Raw genomic sequence first — 25,491 nt, forward strand, 5'->3', positions numbered from 1 at the left:
CAGCTGTATCCCCCTGTGACAGGTGCCCCACGGTTACCTGGTCTACAGATACATGCTCCATTACGAACCCTCGCCAAAACGGTTCCCCAGCAGAGCGCACCGGATCAGTGTAGACATTGAATGCCGTTATCAGAGGTTGGAGTTTGTTTCTAATTCTCTATTTCAACATTTAATGTGTAAAGGGCCACTTTCTAACATCCTACAAACTCTGTCCAGGAACCATCACGTGTACCAGCTGGCTGTGAGACCCACCTGGCAAACTGCTGTCGTACGTAAAACGCTGAAAGGTCGTCCCAGTGACTTCCAGGTCGAGTTGATGGATGGTATGTGTTGAGATCACTTGTAGGTTAATTCAGACCATTATAAATCACAACCTTAACCGGCCTCATGTAATAGCTTGACATTCATTATAAGATTCATGGAGCAAACCAGCCAAGCCCCGTGTGTACCAGCTTGGACAGACAGTAAATGTCCAGGTCTCCGCCCCTCATCTTCCCTCTGGAGGAAAACTATACATCAGCAGCTGCCATGCAACACCATCCAGTGGCTCTCATCAGTCCCACAGTTATACCATCATTAACAATTTTGGGTACGTCACCGATTTAAAATATCTTGTTTTGTACTGATCTGTGATTAACTAGGGCCAGTGTCCTTTTGTTGTCATCTATAGCTGTATGCTGGACAGCAAGAGCAACCCAGGAGCCTCGCAGTTCATCTATCGGACAGACAAGACCCTACGATTCACCCTTGAGGCCTTCCAGTTCACTGCTGATCCTGACACTGAGGTGAGAGCTGGGAGACGATAAGTTTTTTTCTGGATTCACACAGTTGTGATTGTGGCTGAACTCTGTGTCTGTGTGCAGATCAGCATTCACTGCAAACTATTTGTCACATCAGAGGAAGCAAGTCCTGTACACAAGTCCTGCACGTACAGAGGGAACAGGTGAGCCTTGATGCTATAATTACTCTACCTTTTCTCTACTTCTACTCTACTTTTCACTGTTTCCGAGTGAACTGAGCGTATTCTGTACCTCTGCTGTGATAGGTGGAGAGCCCTCACTGGTGATGACTCCAAATGTGAATGCTGTGATTCACAGTGTGTGACCTCTAAAACCCGAAGGGCCATGATGGAAGGTCTGTGACAGTCTCCTTTTCTTTTCTTTTTTTGCATTTAGTAGATTATAAATATTTAAGCACCTATTTTGTAGTTGATTCATCTTGCACACCAAGTGTCATATTTTTTTAACATTAAAAATTACTTTTGACATCTTTAATTTTTTCCTTAAGGTTCTGCCAGTATTGTGTCGCTGTTAGTCTCCGATCAGCCGGACACAACAGGAGATGGTTTTCTACTAGCCAGCCCCTCCCTGGTCAACATCGGCAGAGAAGAAAATGCTACAGTGATTCGGCACAGTCCAGAGTCCCCATGGGACAGTACAGATGCAGTTAAATATGATGATGATGATGATGATGATGATGATGATGATTATGAAGAAGAGGAAAACATGGAGGAGGAGCTTAAAGAAGATGAAGTGGAGAGCAGGGTTATCCTTGAAGTGATGACAGATGGAGAAGAGTTAGAGAAACTAGTTTTCAGGCACGGTGTTTTAGTGGAGGAGAGTAAGGTAAAGGATTCAAATGAGACAGGAGTGGATGGCTCTGGGTCAGGAGAAGAGGAGCATTTATTCATGGGTGAAGAAGAGGAAGGAAAATCCAAGGGAAGAGAAAATGCAATCTCTGACGCACAACAGGCAATCCATTTGAATCAGAAGGAAGGTGAAGTGCTCCGTCAGTGGGCACAGCTGGAGAGGCTAAAGGTCAGCCTGCAGAGAGAGTGGCAGCCACCGGCCTCAGAAGGCGAGGAGGAAAACAGGAGTAATACAGGTAGAGGTGAAGAGGATGAGAGGACAAGACCCTCTGAGGTGGAGAGGAAGAACAATGACAGTCTGTCAGATGTAGCAGATAATATGGAGACGTGGTATTTCACATGGAGGTAGTATTAGATCAATGAATCTGACTGCTCTAACTCTTCTTAGCCAATTTCATTTCAATAAAAATAGACATGAAAATGCAACTGAGATACAACTGTCTTTTATCACAACTTGCATCAGGCAAAGACACCTCCTTATTATTACAGAGAAAAAAATGTATGCCAGTGCTGGACAACAACCTTCTAGGAAAAAAGGATCCGTTCATCAGTGATTTCATTTGTCCATAAATCTTTATTCTTTTCATTATAAATGATCATGTACTACTTTTACATGATTATGTCTGAAACCAGTTTCAAATATATTATAGTTCAATACAGAAACATCCCACTGTTTGCGCCACAATAACTCCATTATCAGTAACTAAAAGCAGCAGAAAAAGATGATTCCAGTATTGCTTATGGCGTTTGCTCTGTATTTTTTTTTAAATCAGGGGGTCATGCACATGGTTAATCACAAATAAATGATGTGGGATTTTTTGAAAAGTATATAATATTTGGATATGATTAAGAACTATACAAGCAACTTGATTGAAATTAGGATTTACGCAATATTGCAAAGACACTGTCTCTGGAGACTCTCTGAACATGACAGGAAAAATAACTTAAGATAATTTTTTAAACAAATATTATTGGTGGGGAAACTCTTTGGGGTAAATACAGAAATGCAGAACAGAAATTGAAAGCACAGGTCCATCATTATTGGATATGCTCAATGTACAAAGTGTTGCTATATTTACAGATGAGCAACCAAAAGTCCCATTGTTATGAGTACTGACTACAAACTCTGAATCAGCAGGACATATAAGTGGTACAATCATTGTTCAACACTAGAGGGCAGTATATCCCCATCTCCTGCAACGGTAAAGCTCAGAGTGCCCTCTGGCAAAACAAAATTATATTCTTATTAAAAGGCTAAATGTGTACTTTAAGACCCACACCATTAACATCACATTCAAAAGATTTCTATAAAATCCAGAATGTTTCAAAATGTAATTGTTGAAATAAGCATATTCATCTGTCCAGATCCAGTTTCTTGTCTCACACACAGACCAACTTGCAATGAATTCAGTGTTATGTGCAAGTCCTTCCCGTTCTCCTTCAGTCTTAACAATCATGTGGATGATGCGTCTCCTCCTTCAACAGTACATGCTGTCCCATTTGTCTTCTCTTCAGCATCTGAGGTAGAGGAATTAAAACAATTATAGTTTAAATGGGTCCAGATCGACAATGGAACAACTTTTAGCCAATCTAGGGGCATGGCTATAAGAGAGGAAATGTTAATTGGTTATATGGATTGCCACGATGAGCAGGAATAACCTCTATGATTCCTCCCATTAGCCTCATTTACATTTTAGCATGATAGCACTTGCTAGAACTGTGTTCACAGAAAGTCAGGAACACACATGCAATGTCGATAATCCTTTGTAGACAAAGCATTTACATGGCCTAAAATATCACATTTTCCAACTAAATGGTGTATAGCCTACCTGAATTTAATTCATTCCGATACTACTTGATTTTGTACAGATGTAAGTAGGCCAACCATCATTGATGGTTTTGCGTCCATTTTGCTAACAGTCAGGTGACACTTGACATCACAAAGTGGAGCAGATTTGGAGTTGCAGTTTGAAGGTCAGCATATTTTTTCCCTCACTAATTTTGCTTGTAATTGCTGTCAAAAAATTATGGTATTAATGCAGCCTGTTAGCATTTCATTCAGCGTACTACCATAAGCACTCAACTGAAGCTGTGCCAAAGTACAACTTAACAGAGCTGCTAGCATGGCCATAGATATTTGTTCAAACACAATAAGCCATCATAACATTCTAGTCTAAATCATCATAGAGGATATCTCTTACCCTGGATACTCTCTTGCTGTGCTTCCTGTCCTGCAGTTTGCGCCGTCTCTTCACTGGTCTCATTCTCTTTGGCCTTCGATTTGGGTTTCTTTGCCACTGGTGGTGGCACTTTGCCTCCCTTCTTCACTGACTCTTCTTCACTCACGACCTTCGTTGTGGGGGAATCATCCAGATTATTCGGAACGCTTGCCTTGGTCTCCAGGGTCGGCATTGTCTCAGTGACCAGCTTCTTGTTGCTCTTGGAGAATATAAAGCTTGCTGTGCTAGAGGGGGACTTACGGAGATCTGTTGGTGATGTAGGTGAGTGCAAGCTGAGGCGAGACGTAGGACTCTCTTTTGATCTATCTGCTGTCCTCAGACGAATGGCCTCTAATAGATTCATGGATCGAGTGCCAGTAATGGCTGAAGGAGACTTTTTTGTAGGGGACGTAATGGTCGAAGATGATGTAGATTGAATCACAAGAGACTGGGACTTCGGTGGTGCTGCTTCTGAAGTATCACTGACAGGTGGAGAGGCGGGTGTGGGAGAGGTCATTATTAGAGACCTTCTGATGGGCTTTTGGGGAGCTTCTGATGATGTTGGGACCTGATTGCTGGGCTGCTGATCCCTCAGTGTGACCTCAGTCTGTGGTTGCTCTTCAGTTTTAGGGGGCTCAGGACTGCTGTTGACAGACTGTAACTTGACCATTTGCAGGAGTGAGGGCGTGGCAATGGGAGTGGGCTCCTCCTGTACAACATGAGTAGGGCTTGGCTCTTGGCTTTGGTTTTCTGTGCTCACTTGACTAGGCTGGTGCTTATTGCTGGTAAGACCTTCCACAGGTAGAGGTGGATGTGCAGGGATGTTTACAGGTGGAGAAGGAGCAGATTCTTGAGCCTTTTCTGGTGATGGAGAGGTTTCAGGAGCTGGTGGATTTGAAACTTCAGCTGGTGGCAAAAGTGGTGCTTCATGGGTTGTTGGATTATCAGTGTTCGGGGGTTCAACCTGATGTTGGTGCAGAGGCTCGGTGAGAGGTGGAGGTGGAAGACTCTGAGGGGGAGTGAGAATACTGTTTGATGAAACTGGGTTAATTTCATCTTCTGATAGGACTTCCTCTTGAGGAACATCAACATCCTTGTCTGACAACTGGGGTTGTGATGCGAGCGGTGGTGGAGGTGGAATACTTTCTGGGGGACTGAGCTTGCTAACAAGTGTTGCTTCTACAGTAGACTGAGTGGTATCTTCTTGAGAAGACAATAGAGCAACCTCTTCAGTAGGTGGAAGGGGGATCTCCTCAGGAGGCAAAGGGGAAACCTTTACAGGTAGTGGAGGGGAGACATCTTTAACAGGGGGCAAGGGGAGCTTCACAACCTCCACAGGTGGTGGGGAAACCTCTATAGGTGGTGGAGAGATTTCCTTAGGTGGCAGGGAAACGTCTTTAGGTGGTGGAGGAACTTCTTTAGGTGGTGAAGAGACTTCTTTGGGTGGCAGGGGAACTTCTTTAGGTGGCTGCAGAACTTCTTTAGGTGGTGAGGGAACTTCTTTAGGTGGTGGGGGAACTTCTTTAGGTGGCTGGGGAACTTCTTTAGGTGGCTGCAGAACTTCTTTAGGTGGTGAGGGAACTTCTTTAGGTGGCTGGGGAACCTCTTTAGGTGGTGGGGGAACCTCTTTAGGTGGCGGGGGAACTTCTTTAGGTGGCGAGGGAACTTCTTTAGGTGGTGAGGGAACTTCTTTAGGTGGCTGGGGAACCTCTTTAGGTGGTGAGGGAACTTCTTTAGGTGGTGGGGGAACTTCTTTAGGTGGCTGCAGAACTTCTTTAGGTGGTGAGGGAACTTCTTTCGGTGGTGGGGGAATTTCTTTAGGTGGCTGCAGAACTTCTTTAGGTGGTGGTGGAACTTCTTTAGGTGGCTGGGGAACTTGTTTAGGTGGTGAGGGAACTTCTTTAGGTGGTGAGGGAACTTCTTTCGGTGGTGGGGGAATTTCTTTAGGTGGCTGCAGAACTTCTTTAGGTGGCTGGGGAACTTGTTTAGGTGGTGAGGGAACTTCTTTAGGTGGCTGGGGAACTTGTTTTGGTGGTGGAGAAACTTCTCTGGGTAGTGGAGAGAACTCCTCAGGTGGTGGCAGAAAGACCTCCTTTGGTGCTGGAGAGACATTTTCAATTGTAAGTGGTGGAGGGGGGGCCGTATAGGGTGGGGGAGGTGGGATATTTATTGGTGGAGATTCCTTCCGCTGGGATGAATTGGACTTCTGTGGTTCAGCCTTTGTGGTCACTGGTGTCACCACAGGTACAACAGATGTACAGGAGGAGTCACCTCCAGGAACAGACCTCTTAGGCGCCACTGGAGCAGGTACGACTAACGCTTCCTCACCAAACAATGGGGGAGGCGGAAGGGGAAACTCTATCTCATCAGGCCCACCGACAGTCACTTGTGGAATTGGCGGAGGTGGTGGGGGCCAGGAGGACTCTGGGGGTACAGCAGCTTGTACTGATACAACAGAATCTTTTTTGAGGGGTTGAGGAGGATGGTGCGACACTGGAGGAGATGGGGATGGAGAAATGCGTGCTGATGAAATGGTAGGTAAGGTATTCGTGTAGGTCTCTGTATGTGTCGACGTCTTCTGGGCTTCTTCCTCTCTTGTTGGTGCCAGCCTTCCTTCACGTTTCTCTACGGCCTTCACTAACATTCCATTTAATATATCACTTACTCTTACTTTCTCATCTTTTTCTGTCACTGTGCTGTTTCCTTTCAAATCTACATTCTGAGCCAGTCTTTCATCATTCTCTCTATGGATCTCTGCATTCAAAATCACATTCTCTTGACCTTTCTTTCTGTCCAACACATGTAGGGATCCATTAATGGACTCCACTCTTACAGCGGGATTCTTTTGTTTTCTTTCTACCACCAAGCTCTTCACAGAGCCCTCTGCAGATGCCGAGGGTGATTGCCTCTGTTGTCTCCTGTCCTTTGGATTCCTCTTTATGATCGCATAAAGATTGTCAGGTGCTGGGGGCCCCAGTAGCAATTCAACGCTACGCTTGCTGTGAGCCCACACCTCTGGAGGGGGGGGTGGAGGTGCATGGACTTTAGGTGGGGGAGGGATGTTGAAAAGATCTCTCAAGGTTCTTACAGGGGCACTGACATTGACCGTGTCCACCAAGTCAGATTTAGGATTCCCATTGGAATTTGTGTTTTCCAGCCGTGTGAGAGAGGAAGGAGCCGAACCAGCAGACGAGGACCCAGGAAATAACCTTTGAAGCTTTGCTAAGATCCCTCTCTTGTGACCTGGAGATGGGCTGTGGTTGTGTTTAGAAAGTTGTGGGGACACGGCATCTTGACTGGAGTATCCACTGGAAGGGGAAATCATTTTGCCTAGCTTATTCTCCTGAAGTGGGGCTTGCTTCTCCTGTGAGGTATCTCTGGAAACTTTCTCCTCAACTTTTGCAGCTTCCTCTGCCTTTGGTGCTTGGGATTTTGTGGGACTGAATGACACAGAGCCTGTTGAGTCGTCCAGAGAACTTGTGTCAGCATTATAGCCTGGGCTGTCTATGACTCTGGAGGACATAGGTGAAGATCTTGATGTGTTTTTTTCATTTTCCTTGCCAGAGGTGGTGATTTGGTGGGGAGAAGAACCCCCTGAAATGACTCTAACCTCTGCTAGATCACGTGATCGTCGTTTCATCTTATTGTGGAGGGAATAGGAACGGTTTGGAGGGGGAGGAGCCTTCTTGGGCTTCATGACAGAGAGGCTACGTGCAAACTGGCCCTCTGATTTAACTGCATCCTTCCCTATGAGCCTACCATTTGAGGTGCATTTGGAAGCCTTGCTGACAGAGGAGTGAACACTGATTTTGTCATCTCCATTTTGCGACCTCCTCTGCCTGGGGGTGCTGCTGCTGGAGATAGTAGATGAGTCAGACACTAAGGTGTCTGAGGACTCGGAATTGCTCCAACAAGAGCTGTCAGACAGACTGGGCAGGTTACGGGAGGCAGAGGTGAGGGTCGAGCCTCTGGAGGAGGTGGTTCTGACTGAAGAGGCTCTAGAGGAAGTACGGGATGGGGCTGGGCTGGAGAGCAGCAGGCTGCTCTTGCTGACAGTGCGGACGCTGCTGCGACTCCGTCCACGGCTGATTTCTACCACCTCGATGGACGGAGGTAACACAGCATTGGGAATTATTTTGGACATGTAAGGAGCCTGGGGCGACATGGACATGACCGGGCTGGGCAACTCTGGCTGGAGGGTGTTGGCAGTGGTCATCCAAGGAACAGCCAGGGACCTAGGCCTCTGTCCATCTGGCAAGTCAGGACCCAGGCGGTGCAACAAAGCCAGGTCGTCCCTATGACCAGCATGGGTAGCATTGTGCTTCTCGACTTGGTCTTTGTTGAGGGGATGGAACCCCTTCGTGTCCTGTAGGTTGGCATCAGCTCCCTTTAGTGACTCTGCTGCCTGCTGTGTGCCATCAGTGGTGGGACTGTCACCATTATAAAACTGTTCCTCATCTAACTTCTGATTCACTCTCCAGCCAACTCTGTCCAACCCTGATAGAAGACATGAGAACTAATTAGCACAAGTTTGTATAACAATTAAGGAAGTGGGCATGTAAAAAAAACATAAAAGTTTTTCTACACATAACACAATAACCTTAATACCATGAAATCTGTAAACATAGCACAGACAATCTAAGGACTAATTCACAGTTAGATGCCTTATGTAAATAATACATTTTAAATAGTATCTGCATACCCAGCTCTCTTTGAACATGGTGTGGAATTCCTGCAACAGTCATCCTTTGTCTTCTCCGTTTCATCTTTTCCTTTTTCCCAGAGTTCAAGGGCCTAAATGTTGAACCTGGGCAAAGAGAGGTGTGAAAGAAAGGAGAAAAACTTGATTCTTTAAATCATGTTCTATAACGTTGACTGTGTGCATCACTATAGTGTTATGATCAAGCGGTGTTCTGAATTACGGTGAAGTTACCTTGCCTGGTGAGTCCAGAGCGGGATGATCTGGTGGACACAGATGATTGCATGGAGGCGACAGATGTTGTGTCAGCAATGGTGCTGTCTGTTGTAAAACCTCCACCTTCCCCATCTGTTTGGACCGTTATTGTTGACTGGCAAAAAAGAGAAAAAGATCAGTCATAAAAGTGAATTTACAGTGTGTGAAAGAAAACAGCAACTCGTGATGTGTCACTTACAATTGTGCTTTCGTTATCCTGGTACTCCACTCCACTATTGGTTTCTGCAAGGAGAGGGACATTTTACTCTGCTGATTTAAAATGACACTCAAGACAGTGTTCATATCCTTTGGACACCCTTTCGAGCAACATGTGGACAGTTATCCACATGCTGCCGTGGGACACCTCTAATTTAGTGCTGACATATAGTGAGCGCAGTCTCATTATAATGTATTTTACCTTCCTGCTGCATCATTTTCAGTCCCTCCAGGGCCTCAGAGTGGAGGTCCTCCAGGTACTTGGGCCTGCTGGCCTCAATGAAGACGTTCTCCTGGAGAAGCGGGGGTGCCAGGGTCTTGTCGTCGTCATCTCGCTTTGGGGGAGCTTGAAGTAAGAGAAGGGAGAGGGGATCAGCCTGGATCAACTCAAAGCTCTGTGTTACTGTAACAGCAGATGAGGGGTCCATATGGGCAGGGCGAGAGCAGTAAGGTGTCTGCCAGGGGCATTTAAGCACCACAACAGTAAATATGTTTGAGAGTGTGAGTACAAATCTAAGAAGGCTGAACTCCAGGTCCACTCGTGCAGGATTAAACTCAAGTGACTCTGACAATGACTTTTAAGAGAGGATTATCAAATCAAAAATCTGCTGCCTGAAACATATGCTTAGTATCACATTTTTTCTGGCCTGAGTACTATTTAATTAGACAGTGAAAAGGCCACAGATTGCTGTAATATCTATACTTTGTCAGTTCAGTCTTTCATTAACTCATTATAAAATACCTGGAATACCATGTCATGAACCATGGTGACAAAAGTGACAATTTGCTTTGAGAGCAAGTTGCGTGAAGTCTTATGAACCGCAAAAACCTGAAAAACCTCTGATGACATAGTATCAGAACAATCATGCTGAGTGACACGTTTTAATGGTACAACTTCAGAGTAACAGTCCAAAACACTGCATGAATTACTGTCATTGTATTTTAGATCAATTTAATTTCAAATAAGCTACATAAAAAACAATAAACTCAGTGACCACCTTGCATGTGATGCAGCTCTAATACATGTGGTTAATGGGTCTTTGGGCTAACAACCTGCTAAGACACTTTTATGTAATGGTGACAGCTGCTCTACATTTAGCCGCCTACTGCACTTTGTCCCCACTGTCACTGTAAGACCACGCTGGAATTAGCCCCGACAGCCATGTGCTCAGAGGTCTGTACTAATTGTTACCCCTGTCTCTTCTGTAACGGCATTACAGGTGCTTGGGTCTTAGAGAACTCCAATAATCAAGTATCTATAAATAAGCGAAATTCTAATAATTTGTCTCCGCAACAAGCATTAACAGCTAAAGTGGGGCTATGAATAGCATGTTATGTATCAGCAAGAGTAAACATGACACAATGACAGTGCTTTTTATGGTCTACATCTACAGTGAACAACCACACTATAATTCCTGTATTTGCTGTAATAAATGAGCCGGTCCATCCACCCTGACCTGGTAATACCTGAATGCCAGAAAAGAAATTCCAACAATGGCTCAACTCATAAACCAATCAGGTTTGTTGTCTCAAACAAGTGGCATAATGCTGTCACTCACCTCTCCTCTTGAAGACAGTTGCAAAGCAGTGGATATTAGTACTGGAGTTACTTGCCAAAAGCAGCACCATGATATCTCTTAAACCATGTAAAAGTGCATAAAACTATGTCCAAGTTGAGTAAAAGAAAAAAATGATTTTAGAAAATGAGAACTAAAGGTGCCATCCACAGTACGTCAGTTCCAAAACCATCCCGAGAGAAGATCAAGACAGGTTGATGATCTTGGTTGTTTTTGATGAAGTTGTTATTGTCAGTTCAGGGCTATGCAGAGCAGAGATGTCTCTACAGCCAATAGACAACCAGAGCTCAGACACTAATCCTCAACTGCCTAATTCCTGCCCTCTCTCTCCCTCTCTCTGTATCCCCCCACTCAGTCCCAGCTCAACAAGATACCCAGCATCCCCACTGTTGCTCCCCATCAGCAGGCAGGCTTGCCCCTGATTGGACAATAAGGGCACAGATCAAAGTGAGATCATACATGTAAACATTGAAAGGGAAGAGAAAGCTGTTGTCAAGGATTTGAGGTATGATGGCGTCACGGGAGGCTCCCTCACAGCTTTAGCTCTATCAAATAAATAACAACACGCTGCTTTGTTACATTATACACAATTCCTATATAAATCTCTAGCAGCAATTTTAAATTGACATACTTCCTCAGACTTTTGAAAGACATATAACTTTACTGTTTTGCCACAAGGGGGAGTAGGTGAATTGAAAAGATGTGGTCCTAAAAAAAGATCTGAAACATTTTTTAAAAAGAGGCCTGCAGCTCCACTGCACATGGTCACACATGTGAAAAATGGTCCTTATTGCTGCCAGCAGCACTACATTAATATAACTGTTACTATACAGACCTTAAATTCCTAAATTAATAAAGAGATGATTTTTTTTTCTGATCTGGACATGGATCAAACACTTTTTTCAAAACTTGTTTTGAAGTCAATTCTATGTTGCTGTGACTAATTCTTCATCTTTTTTTTTGTCTTTTCCATTGAGGACACCTCTAACTAATCTGCAGCTAAGCGGTTTGTTCACTTCCTGGTGTGCTGAGCAGACATGACATGGAATGTGTGACATCTGAACAAATGGAAAGCATTCCCATAGACGTGATCCTACCGAGCAAGTTGGACAAAAGCAGTTTACAAAGCAAAGAAAAGAAATGAATCACGTGTTTTAGCCGTGCATAGTAACAAGATGAGACACATCACCGCTTTCAAACAACCAACTGCTAAAGTGGATACTTCAGCCCGCAGAGGGTTGATATGAAAGTCTTAGAGTTTTTAGGACAACATGTTTCTAGTTACCATGACAGTACGCAGTTGATGGGGAGGCCTGGGGTGATGGGTGGGGTACGCCTGAACGTTAATGAGGGGCTCCTATTATCACTGGTGCTGTGATCACATTGTAATTGCGTCCATATTAATCACTGTCATATTAAAGACACCATCTGTCACTGCTGGATTGTGCGGACGCTGACAGTATTAACAGGCTCCCAGTGATTAAATATGTACGAACCCAAACTGATGTTTACATCTGGGATTTGGATAAAGACACTAAATCTAATGGATGTGAAACTGCGTGACCAGTTTATCCAGTTTATAAGTTACAGCCTCCAGAGTGGAAAAACAATATGTTAAAAAAATATCTGCTGGAGGGGGGAATTATGATGAAACCATAAGACATGTAAATAAAGGTGGATTTAAATGGAGCATTTTGAATGAGCAAACATCTGTTGGTAAATTTGTTTTGGTGAAATATGGATTGTCTCGCAGTAAACAGACACAGAGGGGAGGGGGGCTGAGGAAATACATTACATCACCAACTACAACAGTAAACAAACTACAGCCGGTGTGTTTATGATATGTAATACTTTTTTTTGACTTGTACCTGCTGATTTCACATGGTCGGCATCTCTATGTGAAGTGATTGTGATTGTAGAAGTGATTTATCAAGCTACCATTAACTGCACAACCTAAACACTTGATACAAGTCCCATTTAATTATTATTTTAATTTTTATCATTCTACAGTCAGGCGTAACATATTGGTTGAGAAATAGTAAAATCTTTTTATTTTATTAAGCAAATGTTTAACTCCATGGAGTCAAGAAGTGCTGCTGATATCAGCCATGTGTGGCCTTTTATCTGTAGAACGTGAACCTCCCTGCAGGTCGCTGTGACCTCACCGTCCTCGGCAGGAACACTCTGCCTGACACCAACCTGCCCTCCTCTAAACCTGGAAGACACACTGACTTACAGCTCAGACAGTTTTAAACATCCCTGCTCCGCTACATGTGCAGGTCAGGACATTATGGTTTGGAACGAGGATATGGACAAAAGACGGACGAGGCGAGCTGTATGTATACGGAGTTCAAATCAGTTCACACGGACATCCATCGGCGCAGACAAACTGACTTTTAAGTGATGCGGTTCTTCCTCGGACTGCTCCATGGGAATCACACAGATGCAAATACCCCCCCCACACACACACACGCACACACACACACTACTTGTGTCCCTGCCCTAACTTGCCCCTTTCTCTTGTTTTGCACCAGTAGGCTGACAGCCATGCAGAGACATTCTCTGTAGCTCTGAGGGAGCTGTCTGCCAGGTGCTTAAGCCTCTCTAATCAGCACAAACCCAACTGAACGCACTGTGATGAGAGTGGGAACGGGCTGAGGACTCACTGTTTCTCTGCACAAAGTCATCCGGGTCCATGCCGTGCGCTCTGCTGACTGTTTTCATGCTCTTGGTTTTCAATGAATTAAACATAAAGAGCAGAAAGGAAGGAAGGGAGTAGTGTGGTGCGACGTGGACAACAACCCAGGTAACAGATATACCTGCACCGCCTGGCACACGGGGATACACTCCAATTCACTGTCAGACAACACAACCTGCCTGCCAGCAAATCTGCATCACATACCTTCGAAATAAAAACAGGCCCCCACTGCACAAAGATGCATGTCTATATCACCATCATCACATTTTGCAATGCATCATAAACAATTATAACATCAGTCTACATCCACAACCTCCCACTGTCACAGGTGAAAGGTCAAGAGTGAGCAAACTGTCTGACTTAGTGTCTCTGGATAAGTTGAGTTATCAGCGACTGTATTCTGTATTCTTGCCTGTTTTATGTAAACACCACTTTGTTACAGGCTCTGACAAAATGAGATTACAGACAACAAAACAGTGTTATAGGTAAGAAAAAAGCACAGCAGCCCTGGTTTTAGCGGTGTGAGCAGAAACACGACTCGAGGGCTGAATGTCCTCTGATAACTAAGGCAGATTAAGATGACAACTTTACTTATAACTAGAAAAAGAAACATTTCCAGAAGGAAATGCATGTGAATGCTGAAAGCAGCTGAAGCCATTGCTGAAGCAATGCTGAATGAGATGAAGAAATTGTTGAAACAATGCTGAATTAACTGAAGAAACTGACTAAAGGAAAGTGAAAGAAAACACACTGACATACTCTAAACTAAGTGCACACACTTAACAACCGACAACAACAACATTCAGCAATTCAATTAAAAAGGCAAGTGCCCATGTGCAAAGTGATGATAAAAAATTAAGAGAACTGGTGCTAGCTCTTTTAAAATGTAATGTAAACATAATAATAAATAAAGTAATAAATACTGCAGATAATGTTCATACTGATATGTACTGAGAGTTTACCTGAAGTGTTAGCATGCTAAGAAGCTAAACTACAATGGTCGTGTCCATGGAAAAAACCTGCTAATCACTGTGCTTACATCGTTAACGTGTGCGCGTCAGCAAGTTAACACAAATAAAGTTAGCTCAAAGCACCACTGTGTCTCTGTGAGGTTTCATATCGTTTACTATTAACTCTAAATAAATGGATGCGTGGATCTTAGAGATGGGGACTCGAGTTTGCGACTCGAACTCGAGTTGCACTTAAGTCGCACCCACAGAGACTTCAGACTTGACTTGGACTCGTGCCCAAAAGACTTCAGACTCGACTCGGACTCGTGTTTTGAGACTCGTGAACAATCTTTATTTTTTTTGGCTCGTGTCTCCCTCCTGACAGGACGACCGACAATCTTTTTTTTTTTTTTTTGCCGTTAAGGGCCTCGATATACTTGCTGTAAAGTACGCGTACGCGAGCTGCCGCGCGTATCCTGCGTCCGTTTGATGCGTATCCTGCGACCGAACGCACATATCGACGCGAGGTGACGCGACGCAGGATACGCGCGGCAGCTCGCGTACGCGTACTTTACAGCAAGTATATCTCGGCCCTTAGGGCCTCGATATACTTGCTGCAAGCAGCGCCACATGGCCGGTAACGTTATTCAGATGGAGGTTAGATCTTCATATTGAACTCCTACAGAGTGCAGCCAAACACCAGTGTCTAAAGAGAGAGGAGCAGCAGAGCTCCTCTGACAGCGCAGTCAGCTGCGGGTGAGTGACAGGTGACTGTGAACCGGCTTTTTTTTTCTTTTTAATAGCGGCACCGTCCGTAGCCTACATGCACAACGCCCGTTTGTTGTGAAACTTTCCTTCACGGGGACTAGCTGCTGAATAACGGGCACATATCAGGCTACTGTAGGCTAAATCCTCCTGTTTATTTATGTTTTTGCTGCGAAATATGACTGAAGGCCCGTATGGAAGTCTGTACGTGTCGACACGCCCCCATGAGTTGACGGAGCTAATTAAAAAAATAATAACAACGATGCGGATCCAGAAAGGTTTTGCTGCACATAAAGATGTGAGCTATAGGTACCACCCAGATCTAATGACCTATAATTAACAGCCTAAATCATCTTCCATGTTGTTCATCTGGGTTTTCTGAATTCAACAAAGCAAAAAAAGAGAGAAAAGGCCAGTGCAGAGGGGCAGAGCAGCCTTGATTATTTCTTGACTCAGAATACAGTTTCCTTTAAAGGAAAGCTTTCATTGGGTGTTTTCTTCATATTGCATTGCAATATCCTGTTTAAAGTGATCATATAATAAACAACTAATCAATACAAAGGAGTGATAATAACCTACAGTAAATGCTTTGAATCTCTTAGATAGCCTATAGCTGTGCAGTATTCTTAGTAGACCGGATAGCAGCAGATGATAAAGGGTCATTACAACCAGAAGAGACAGGAGACTTTTATTTTTTAGAGACTTGAGACTTGACTTGGACTCGTGACCAAAGACTTGAGACTTGATGAAGTCTCACCCCTCAAAGACTTGAGACTTGACTTGGACTCGTGACCAAAGACTTGAGACTTGACTTGGACTTGCAAAAAAAGACTTGTGAACATCTCTGGTGGATCTCTCCAGCACCTTAAGGCTCTGAATCAGCGGGTTGTGCTGATGTACACTGGGCAGTGTTGTCATATAAAAGCAGCAAAGCTCAGGCTTATCACAACTCAGGTCCTGAGAGAACAGTCTGTTCTCATGTGTTCTCAGAGAGGTAAACTTCACCAACCAACACCTTCATTAAACTTTACTTACTAGTGAAGTAAAGCCAACAAAGCTATCTTCGTCTTTACTATTTGCAGTCGGCATTATGGCACCCAAACTGTCAAATTTGACTGCAAAAGTCATGACTCACAATCACAAAACTTTCCAAGCACATATTTATCAGTCTGCCACAGTGTGTCCACAAACTTTTTCCTCTCTGTGACAATAGCCCCCGTGCAGCTGGTGCAAAGCCACAGCGATGTATCTGCATACAATGAAACAATATCTAAGAAGAAACTGGCTGCTCTGTTGGGTTTAATAACATCAACACCAAACATTAAAGGAGCGAAAAGAATAAAAGCAACTTGGTGAGATGAAACCGGAGCAGAACATTCAGACGGGACCAGAGGGCAAACTGGCACTTAGTAAAACTTCTCTCACCATTTGACTGACCTGAATACGATCCCCTCTGTCATTTGGGTGTGGTGACAATACACCTATTGAAATGAAATCCAAGTAAATTCCCATAAAACCCTCTAATTATGAATACGTATTTGTGTGACTGTTTACCATACAGATAGTCAAGTCCATAACTACAGAAATTCCCACATCGTTGATTCTAAGCACAACGTGTGTGCTGCTGTTTTGTTTTGTTTTGCTTTCAGCCTGACCTCAGTTTTAAGATATGTTGGATTTCCAGCGACCGGTTGCTGCTGAAGTATCATGAAGAGCTGAACTCACTTTCCCACTAAATGTGTTAATTAATAGAAAGTGTCTTTACACATGAGGACTGGATGAGGACAGCTTGTGTCTGAAGGGATCCGTCTCCCTGAGGGGACACTGTATTAAAAGGCGGTTGATAACTTTCCACCATGAGAAGAAGAAAGTGAAACTTTATCACATGTCAGTTTTCTCAAACCAGTTCTCCTGCCCGTCACTGTTATTGTGTCATCATCACAACACTATAAAAGACATCCTGTGTCCCACAAATACTGATGTCAACAATATTACAGCCTATTCTTGCCAGCGCTATAAATCTTCTATTAAAGACACCCAGAGGAGTTTTATTTTGGTTATAAAAGAGTCTCATATTAATGTGGATGAATCTACGTTACCCACGCTTGTTAATGGGACCATTTTTGATAAACATATCGTTTTCTCTTTATAGTTATTTTGTTATTATTATTAGTAGTCGACTCGCCCAGCATTTTCTACTTTCGATTAGCGGACGCTGCCCAGCGGGTCATGGGAATAACGCTGCCGGATCGCCGTTTATGGTCGGAACTACGACGATATCTGATCGTTCTCCAACCTCTGACTTTCATTCTTGATTAATGAAAACATTCTTGGCAAATGTTTTCACTTTCGTCCGTCTTGCGCCGGTCCAAGAATTTCACAGTGCGCGTGGTGGCTCATGGGAAATGTAGTGTGAAAACACTTCGCTTTCCAAAACTCCTCGTTGTCCCTTTAAGTGGATAACGGGCGTTGTCGTCTTTGACCTCTAGAAGGATTTATCACTTGTGCTTTTTTACCTCCGTGATGGTGTTTTCTTTCACTTCCCTACATGAACCGTAAGTTGCAAGTTATTTCTCCACTCCTGATTTAAGCTGCGCTATCTCCCGATGTGACGTGAATACAATGTGGACGAGGTCACACAAAAACTAACCTCGTGATGAACCTGTTGAAGCTGCAGATCTTTTATACGGCTGTTATCAAAAAACTGATGTGGCAACGTTTTATCAGAGCTAACCCTCCACACAGCAGCTTGAACTGACCCAGCTTTACATTATGATAAAGTGACAGTGGAGCAACAGATAAATACGCTCAGGCTTAACGGACCTGCTTCGCTTTAGCTGTGTGTCCACAGCTGAATATTCAACAAAGGAGGTTGAATAAAGTGGTTCATAGGATCTAAACTTGGCGTTGTGAGCCAAACACACACTCTGACACACAAAGGGCTCCCTATTTCTAGCTCCTCAAAGAAATAACTTTATAAAGCTGAGGAATGTGAGGAATCTCTCAGGGAGTGTTTAAAGTGAACAGGTGACCTTCTGGGTGTTCTGTGGTAGGACAGTACGACCTTATCAGTCTTTCCTTCTCTTCGTTTTCATTTTAAATGAACAAGGGAATCATTCTCAAAGCCCATTATGAAGGATCGGAGTGGAGAGTTGCATAAGAGAGGCCTGCTGTCTATTTTTACAGGGGATGGAGTAAACTGACAGAACGGCAGGGCCATAAATCACTGTCAGACTGGTACACAAAGACTCACACCAGCAGCATGAGGAATCAGACAAATGAAAGTGAATGAAAATGAAAAGAAAGATAACCTCTGCCTTCTGCCTCAGGAGGAAACACTGTCCAGGTTATCAGAGAGCACAATGCAGAGTTAAAGGGTTAATCGCACTGAAAAAGTTCTCGAGGCCAGAGTTCATCTCTCCAAAACCTGCTACTGCTGCTCTCCCTCTCAGGTCAAACTCCAGGGGCCTTGTTTACAAAAACACATTCCCACAAGAGCAAAGGATGAGATAAAGTGAAAAGTGCTCTTAAGTTAAACTAGTCGTTACTAAAATAAAAAAAACAAAGATTTAAAAAAATTGAATCTCAGAAATCCTAAATTTAATCTAATTTTTCTGACTCATCCAGCAGCCAAAGAGTCTTGTGATGATGGAAACAAAACTTTTTTTTTTTTTTTTTTTTTTGGAAAGTGCCTCCCAGCACTGTTGCAGAAATTCCCACAAATGTGTTGCACATGTAGGTTGATTTGCTTTTCACCCTCCGTCCAGTACAACCCAGGACTGAGCTGCTCCTCCATCGCATTTCCACATATTACAGTATATTGTCTTAAAGGTCCAGTGTGCAATATTTGTCCAGGTTTATTGTTCAAATCTGAATATACTATCAATGAATATATTTATTATTTATAAGTGTATAATCGCTACAAAATAAGACCTGTTTGGTTTTCATAGCCTTATAATTCTTCTTTTATATATAGGCTACATATAGCAAGGGTCTTGCTTAGAGAGTGTCGACATCTTGCCATCCAGCCAACCAGAAAGCACATTTCAAGAGTTTCACATTCATAAATAAAAAATAGAATTATTTAATAGATAAATAATAGAATCTGAATGCTAGATGTCACTGTTTTCCCCTAATTTTACACACTGGATCTTTAACAATGCATCAGTGATTCAACACACACACAGACTGGAGAGAGATGCACTTTACCTCTTAATGTTAAATTACTGATATTGACTTGGAGAGCAGAGAACAAGTTCACCTGATTGTTGTTAAACAGTGTGTGTTACATCTGATGGACTTGTTGCATGTGTGTCTCTAAGTTAGAAGCTGAACTGCCACAACACACACACACACACACACAGTGTTTGATGCTCTGTCTCGGTGTGTGATGAGGAACAGTGTGAGCAGAAGGGTCAGGGAAAACAGAACCCCTTGTTCCCCTCTCACTGCAACGGTCCTGGCATGGCTTTTAATTAACTGGCACCGTGCCTGCCATACCAGGCATTTATTGGGCAGGGGGGCCCCTCTGGCGTCAATACACATCATCATCATCATCATCATCATCATGAGGGGGCTCAGCTTGGAGGTATCCAATCTTACGGCTAAGTGTGTCCTGATCTGGATGCAGTTTGGGAATAGCTGAGCTCTGCTTCTAATCAGAGGAAGCGTCTGGCGAGGAGTTAGCTGGAGCTGTTGCCAGCGTCAACAATCATACACAGTCATACACAATGCCTTAATTGCTGGGGGCTCTGCGGCAGCGCGTGTTAATACCTGAGTTAATAGTCGACAGTTCCTGTTTGGTTTGACGATATATTTCTGTTACCTTAAGGCTTGTTGTACTGGTTACAGAAATATTGCTTCTGGATGTTTAAAGCTTGACTTCTGCTTTACGATATAAATCCAGCGCAGCTTCTCTCAGGGTGGAGGTGGAGGGCAGACTCTTGGCAAAGAGAAATACTTTATCTCTTTTCACAGTTTGCTCTCTATTACAAAACTCTTCGCTTCGGCCGGAGCCGACTGTAATACAGTGCAAAGATTGCGTAATGTTGTCTCATATACTCGCACTGACGCACTCGTCTATACATTTATCCCACTCTACCAAAGCATGTTTATACGTATTCGTCTTGCTGCTGTGCTGTGGGTGCAGCTCGACTGGGAGACTGAATGGAAATCCCCTAGCAGCGTTCCCGCCAAACTACAAGATGTGGGCTTCCACCATGAGGAGACAGCAGAACAAAAACCAGGCGGAGTCTCTTGTGTCTGTAAAGCTATCAGGCCAAGACTGCACAAGCACTGCCAGACAACCGTACATAAAACAGAACTAAGCAAACACTGCTGGCACTTTTCTTTTTTCTTTTTTTTGCGTAACCCGACTCAGTACAACAAGCTTTTGTTTGTGCGTCTGCTGTTTTTGTGTTCCAGATCTGACTGCATCGAGTTGTGATTAATGAGGGTATAAAACTAAAGTAAGTACAGTGCACAAAAGAAAAAAAAGCGATGTTCATAAACAGAAGGCTGAGCTGCTGCAGTGCAGCACGCTGACATACGAGTGCACATGTGCAAGCACTGACAAGATCTGCCCAGCCAGCACAGCTCTGGGAAAAAGTCAGTGTGTTGCTGTAATTTTCTTGGGAGTGTGTGAATACGTTTTTTTTTTTTTGGTTGTTTGTTTTTTACACATTCACGTTGTGTGCGAGTGTGAGTTTCACCTAACATGTTGACCGTGTGCACGCATGTGTGTAAAAGTTGACACACGCCGTCGTCATTGGTGGGAGCTGCCAGCACTTGGCCCTGTGTGTAACCTGATGACCAGGTAAGTGGGTGGCGGACGGTATCACGGAACAGGACAGACAGAGATTTTTCACAGCAAACAAAAGAGAGCTGAAGGTCGGAAGGCGAAGTAGGAAGTCATTCTGTTCAAACATCTCTCCGCTGAGCAAACACACATGCCTGGGAGGCAAGGAGCAGGATATTCAACCAGTTCCCAGCACCTTATTCCAGCTCATCTTGGATGTCACATGCTTAAGCTGCTCTGTGTCTAAATGTTCTTGAGAAATGGCTCCACTTGGCAATAATCTACTTTATATTTTGGTAAACATGTTTTTAGACGTCAAAGTCCCTAGGGAAACCTACTTCCCTCCAGGCACCTGCTGGTTCCTTTCATCTCGGCACAAAAAGTTAATGAAGTTGTGGCAAGGTGAAGAGGGCCCGGGCGGGGATTGAACCCACACCTCCCGGGTAAGAGTCATGCGCGCTTGCCAGTCACCCAAAGGGACATCCCCTTGGCCAAGTAGCCAGGGCACATGATCAATTGGAGGCATAGTGACAGGAACCTCAACTGTCACAAAGTGATATGTGAACTGTTCACCTTATACGATTATCATCTGTGTCCAAGGGGCCTTGCCTATAGTTACGTGCCACCTGATGAGCGACATTTTTCCCACGACTAATAATTATTCTCAACATAGATTAAACTGTTAGTTATTCATGTGAATGCATGCGTGAATGCATCATATTCCTTTGCAGTGATTTTTTTTAACGTTTTGCTGCTACAGGAGAGAGACTGCCAAACTAAATGTTGTTGTATATTATTGCATATGCTTATGCAATGACAATTAACATAAACTAACTATTATTTGTTTTGTCCAACTGACTTAAATCCAAAGACATTTAATTTACAGTGATATATTTTTGACACTTCATGTTGACACTCTCTGTCCTGCAGCAGTTTCAGTTATTTTCAATCATGAGAACAATAATGTACATTTAGTCAGTCCAGTCTGAAGCTTATTACTGTAATGTCATGAGGGTAAAATAAATCGAAAGCTGAGAGATCTTGATCTTGATCCTAGGTATATTAAACAACAGCCTCATTCATTCAAATGCTTCTTCTTTTTCCCCATCAGGTTAATGTTTTATTCCACAGAACTTGTGATGTCATTGTTCCTGGTGGGTTGATTCACCCTAAATTCTCCAGTACTGGCAAACAGTGGATGTCATGGTGCTTTGTCATCGGTCCAGTTACAGTCCATGTACATTAACTTGGAGGAAATGAGTCCACTTTCCAGAGGACTCTACTCTACATCTAGTGGAATGTCAACTAAATACAAACTCATTCATAAAAGATGGGCTGAAGCTGCAGTGGAGATCCTGTGTGTTCTTCTTACCATGACTGTTTCCATGTGGATGCTGTTTCCTCTGCCCAGCAGAGTGTCCGTCCATGGCCATGTCAAATGTAGGACCCGGGCCCGCCACATTTTGTCCGTTAGCAGCCAGATTCTTCCTCTTCCTGCGCTTGAGCCAGCCCAGAGCCCGGCCGAGGGAGTGCCTGCGCTTCTTGCGGCCCCTTTTGCTGTGCTTATCCTGGGCAAAGACATGGACCACGTCCTGGGGGAGCAGGTCCCCGAACCCCAGCGAGTCACGGTTTGACATAACCACCTCAGGCCGGAGCTACGTCCTGATGGAGAAGCAGAGAGGGAGAGAGGAAGAAACAAGGTTAAGGCAGAAGTGAAATCTTAGTCATCAGCGTCTAAGCACCACATGTGCTGGCACAGTAAGAGTTAAAGGACCAGTCCAAATCCATTTATTTTCAACCTTTTCTTGCTCCCAATGGATGTTATTAGTACTGTCAGACAATTAAAATCAACTTACAGAGAGCGTATACTTGCTTCAGTTCCATCATCACAGAGAACAAAGACAGAAAAATAGTATAAATTCGTCTCCTTTATTTTCATTGCATGCCAAAGTTACCCCGTCATTGTGTAACTCTAAGCCGGAGAAAGTTATGAAAAACAACCTCATGGAAATCAAAGCATCCAGTATTATGAAAGGTGGCTGCTACAAGGTAACCTCTGGAAGTCAAAAAGCTGCCAAGCTCTGACATCTGATTACACTCTGCCTCACGGCGCTGATCTCCCACCAACAAAGGTCGTCCATCTCACACTTTTCCTGCAGTTGATGTAGTAGATGTTGGTTCTAGTTTCTTTCTTTGGATGTACCATTTAAGCAAAGGAACGTGGATTACATGTGTCATATTTGAGAAAGAAAGTGAAAAAAAAGCCTGCAGCGTGTAAAAAGAGCTCCAATGCAAAAATAGATTTATTTAGACTACATGACGTTTCGAGCGCACAGGCTCTTCCTCAGATCATGTCACATACGAAAATGAATGGGTAGAGACGCCATTTAAAGCCAAGTCCCATGCCATGATCATGTGATCTCACACACACACACACACATACCAGTTGTTCATTCATATCAATCACACCAATCAATAGTAGAAAAATATAAAAACATCATACATCTAATGTTCTCAAGTAGGGATTCAGGCTATACATACCGTCATAATACATAGAAAAACCATTAGAGGCGCCTCTTTTTAAACATACACAATACATAAATAGGGACCAATACTCATAGGTGATCCTAAAAGTATATATAAAGGCCATTCTCATTTTGACTTAATGTGAAATCTATTGTGTTTTGGTGCAGGATGGTTGAAATGTAAAGTGTAACAGATCTAGCTCCACTGATGAATGTAGCCTTCCTGCTACAAATAAATACATCACCCAACACGTGTCCACAGTTGCAAAGTCTTAGTAGCCGAGTTGGTGTGTGTGTATGTGTATCTGTTTGTGTTTGTGCGTCTCCGTGGGCACTGCTCATTCAGTCCACATGCTCAGCCAACACAGACCCCCCCTCCTGCCTCTAAACCAAACTTCACAGTTCTGCAAAGAAAGAACTGGCACCGCTCCCTTCATTCCATAACATGGAGTCATAATTCACAAAGCCGCACCCGTCGTCTCACGCACTCTTACACACGCACACACACACACACACACACACACACACACACACGACACGACAGCAGCTAAGGAGCAGAAAAATAAACAGTCACCAATCTGCACGGTGTTTTCTAAGCGAACACGTATGTCTCAGTGCAGGATTTGTTTCATTGGCCTTTATCTTTTTTTTCATTCTCTGTGCAATGAGCTCATCTCCTTCTCCACCCTTCACCTCTGAGGCAGATTTCCCAGCCATCCTCCTGGGGATCCGTAAGCTTTACACTGGGCTTCTTCCAGCTGCTTGCTTTATTAGATACTTATCTCCAAATCACAGGCTGAAAGTAGGAAGAAGCTGTTGAGATGACAGGAGCCAGAGCCGGTAAATAAGCAGGCGAACAGGGAAGGGAAGGTGGGAGTGCAGTCGGAGTGAGGGAATTTATGAATACCTTTGTGATTTTACAGTTCACGAGGGTTCATGAAGAGTGTTTGACTGCTGTGTTTCTTCACAGCCACGCAGGAAAAAGAAAAAGAAAAATGCAGACAAATTTTAGTGTAAGCAAAGTGTGAGTAATACAGTGGAGTACTTTTCCTGCACCACGACGAGACATGAAACCAAACCACAGAATACTACGTCATGTTCTCTGATGATTAGCTCTGGTGTGTGTGTGTGTGTGGGTGGGGATGGGGCATGATGAAACGTTTAAGGATGGATCATGTACACTGATCATGATTTTTAATTTTTTTTTTTTGTGATATTTATGGGGCAGGAAAGCAGGGGGAATGACCTGCGCAAAAGATCAGCTCGGTTGGGAGTCAAACTGGCGATCAACGCTTCAGGCATATGCCAACATTGGACATGCTCTCTCTGGATCTCTGTGAAGTGGTTCAATGTAATCCAACAGAACAGCCCTGTCTCTATTATTAAACTAATTTTCTTCAATTACTCTTGAAAATGTTCAAAATATGTTAAATGCACCGACATATTTCTTGTTGAGGTTACGGATAAGTGCTGTTGTGCTGAAGTGCATTATACTGAGAGGTGTTTCTATTTCTATCTATTAAAAACACCTCAGAGCTAAAACATAAACTAAACATCACATGCATCATAAAAAGGAGGAAAAGTCAGAACAAGTTATAATAAGGAGTGATTTTCCGAGCACCACAAATATTTAAAATACAACAGCCACGCTGCTGGAAAGGCTAAAAACTAAACTAGTGATAAATCTGGTTGTGCTGTGCCCTGAAGGAGAGGCTCATGTCACAGGTATGCAGTCCCTGTTGGGAGGCTTAAGCTGAGCACTTAGGAGCTGTTGAACCTTTCTCAAATGTTAGGCTATACTTTGAAGTAGTCTGTTATCTTAATGTCGCCAGGCAGAACTTGTTCTTCTCTACAGTACGTCTCGGTGTGTGTACGTCGTAGCAGACTTAAAGGCGTGCGTCGTAGTGAAAGGTCAATAACAAAGACGGAGCATCCATCTCCTCTCTTTGCACTCAGCCCTGTGTTTCTGCTCCAGATTACAGTCATTTAGCCATGACTAAGATCCCTGCGTGTGCGCTGGCTGCAGTCGCTAATAATCAGACGGCTCTCTCCGGAGAAGAGGGGGCTGCTCCATTCACTTCTAATGAGGGGTGGGAATCTTTTACTATATCACGATTAGATTTGATTCTGATTTTTGGGGCT

The 25,491-nt window shown here is 43.7% G+C and overlaps 1 protein-coding gene across 4 annotated transcripts in view; it reads right to left on the reverse strand.

Moving 5' to 3' along the window:
- Positions 1-2,208: 2,208 nt before the first annotated feature.
- LOC311005301 (uncharacterized protein) overlaps positions 2,209-25,491 on the reverse strand; it is a 30,630-nt gene continuing 7,347 nt past the window's right edge. For 3 of the 4 annotated variants that reach the window (XM_083997667.1, XM_083997669.1, XM_083997668.1), the window contains 7 exons: positions 22,197-22,486; positions 9,240-9,383; positions 9,021-9,064; positions 8,801-8,936; positions 8,570-8,674; positions 3,850-8,364; positions 2,209-3,166 (listed from right to left, as the gene is read on the reverse strand). In XM_083997667.1, the coding sequence (XP_083853793.1) occupies positions 3,102-3,166; positions 3,850-8,364; positions 8,570-8,674; positions 8,801-8,936; positions 9,021-9,064; positions 9,240-9,383; positions 22,197-22,461 (5,274 nt within the window). In that variant the 5' untranslated portion in view covers positions 22,462-22,486 and the 3' untranslated portion in view covers positions 2,209-3,101. Of the gene's footprint in view, positions 3,167-3,849; positions 8,365-8,569; positions 8,675-8,800; positions 8,937-9,020; positions 9,065-9,239; positions 9,384-22,196; positions 22,487-22,680; positions 23,350-25,491 lie in introns of those variants that run through there. The other variant, XM_083997670.1, reaches the window with a different exon arrangement.

This window comes from Trachurus trachurus, assembly GCF_905171665.1.
Source record: "Trachurus trachurus genome assembly, chromosome: 22".
NCBI lineage: Eukaryota > Metazoa > Chordata > Actinopteri > Carangiformes > Carangidae > Trachurus > Trachurus trachurus.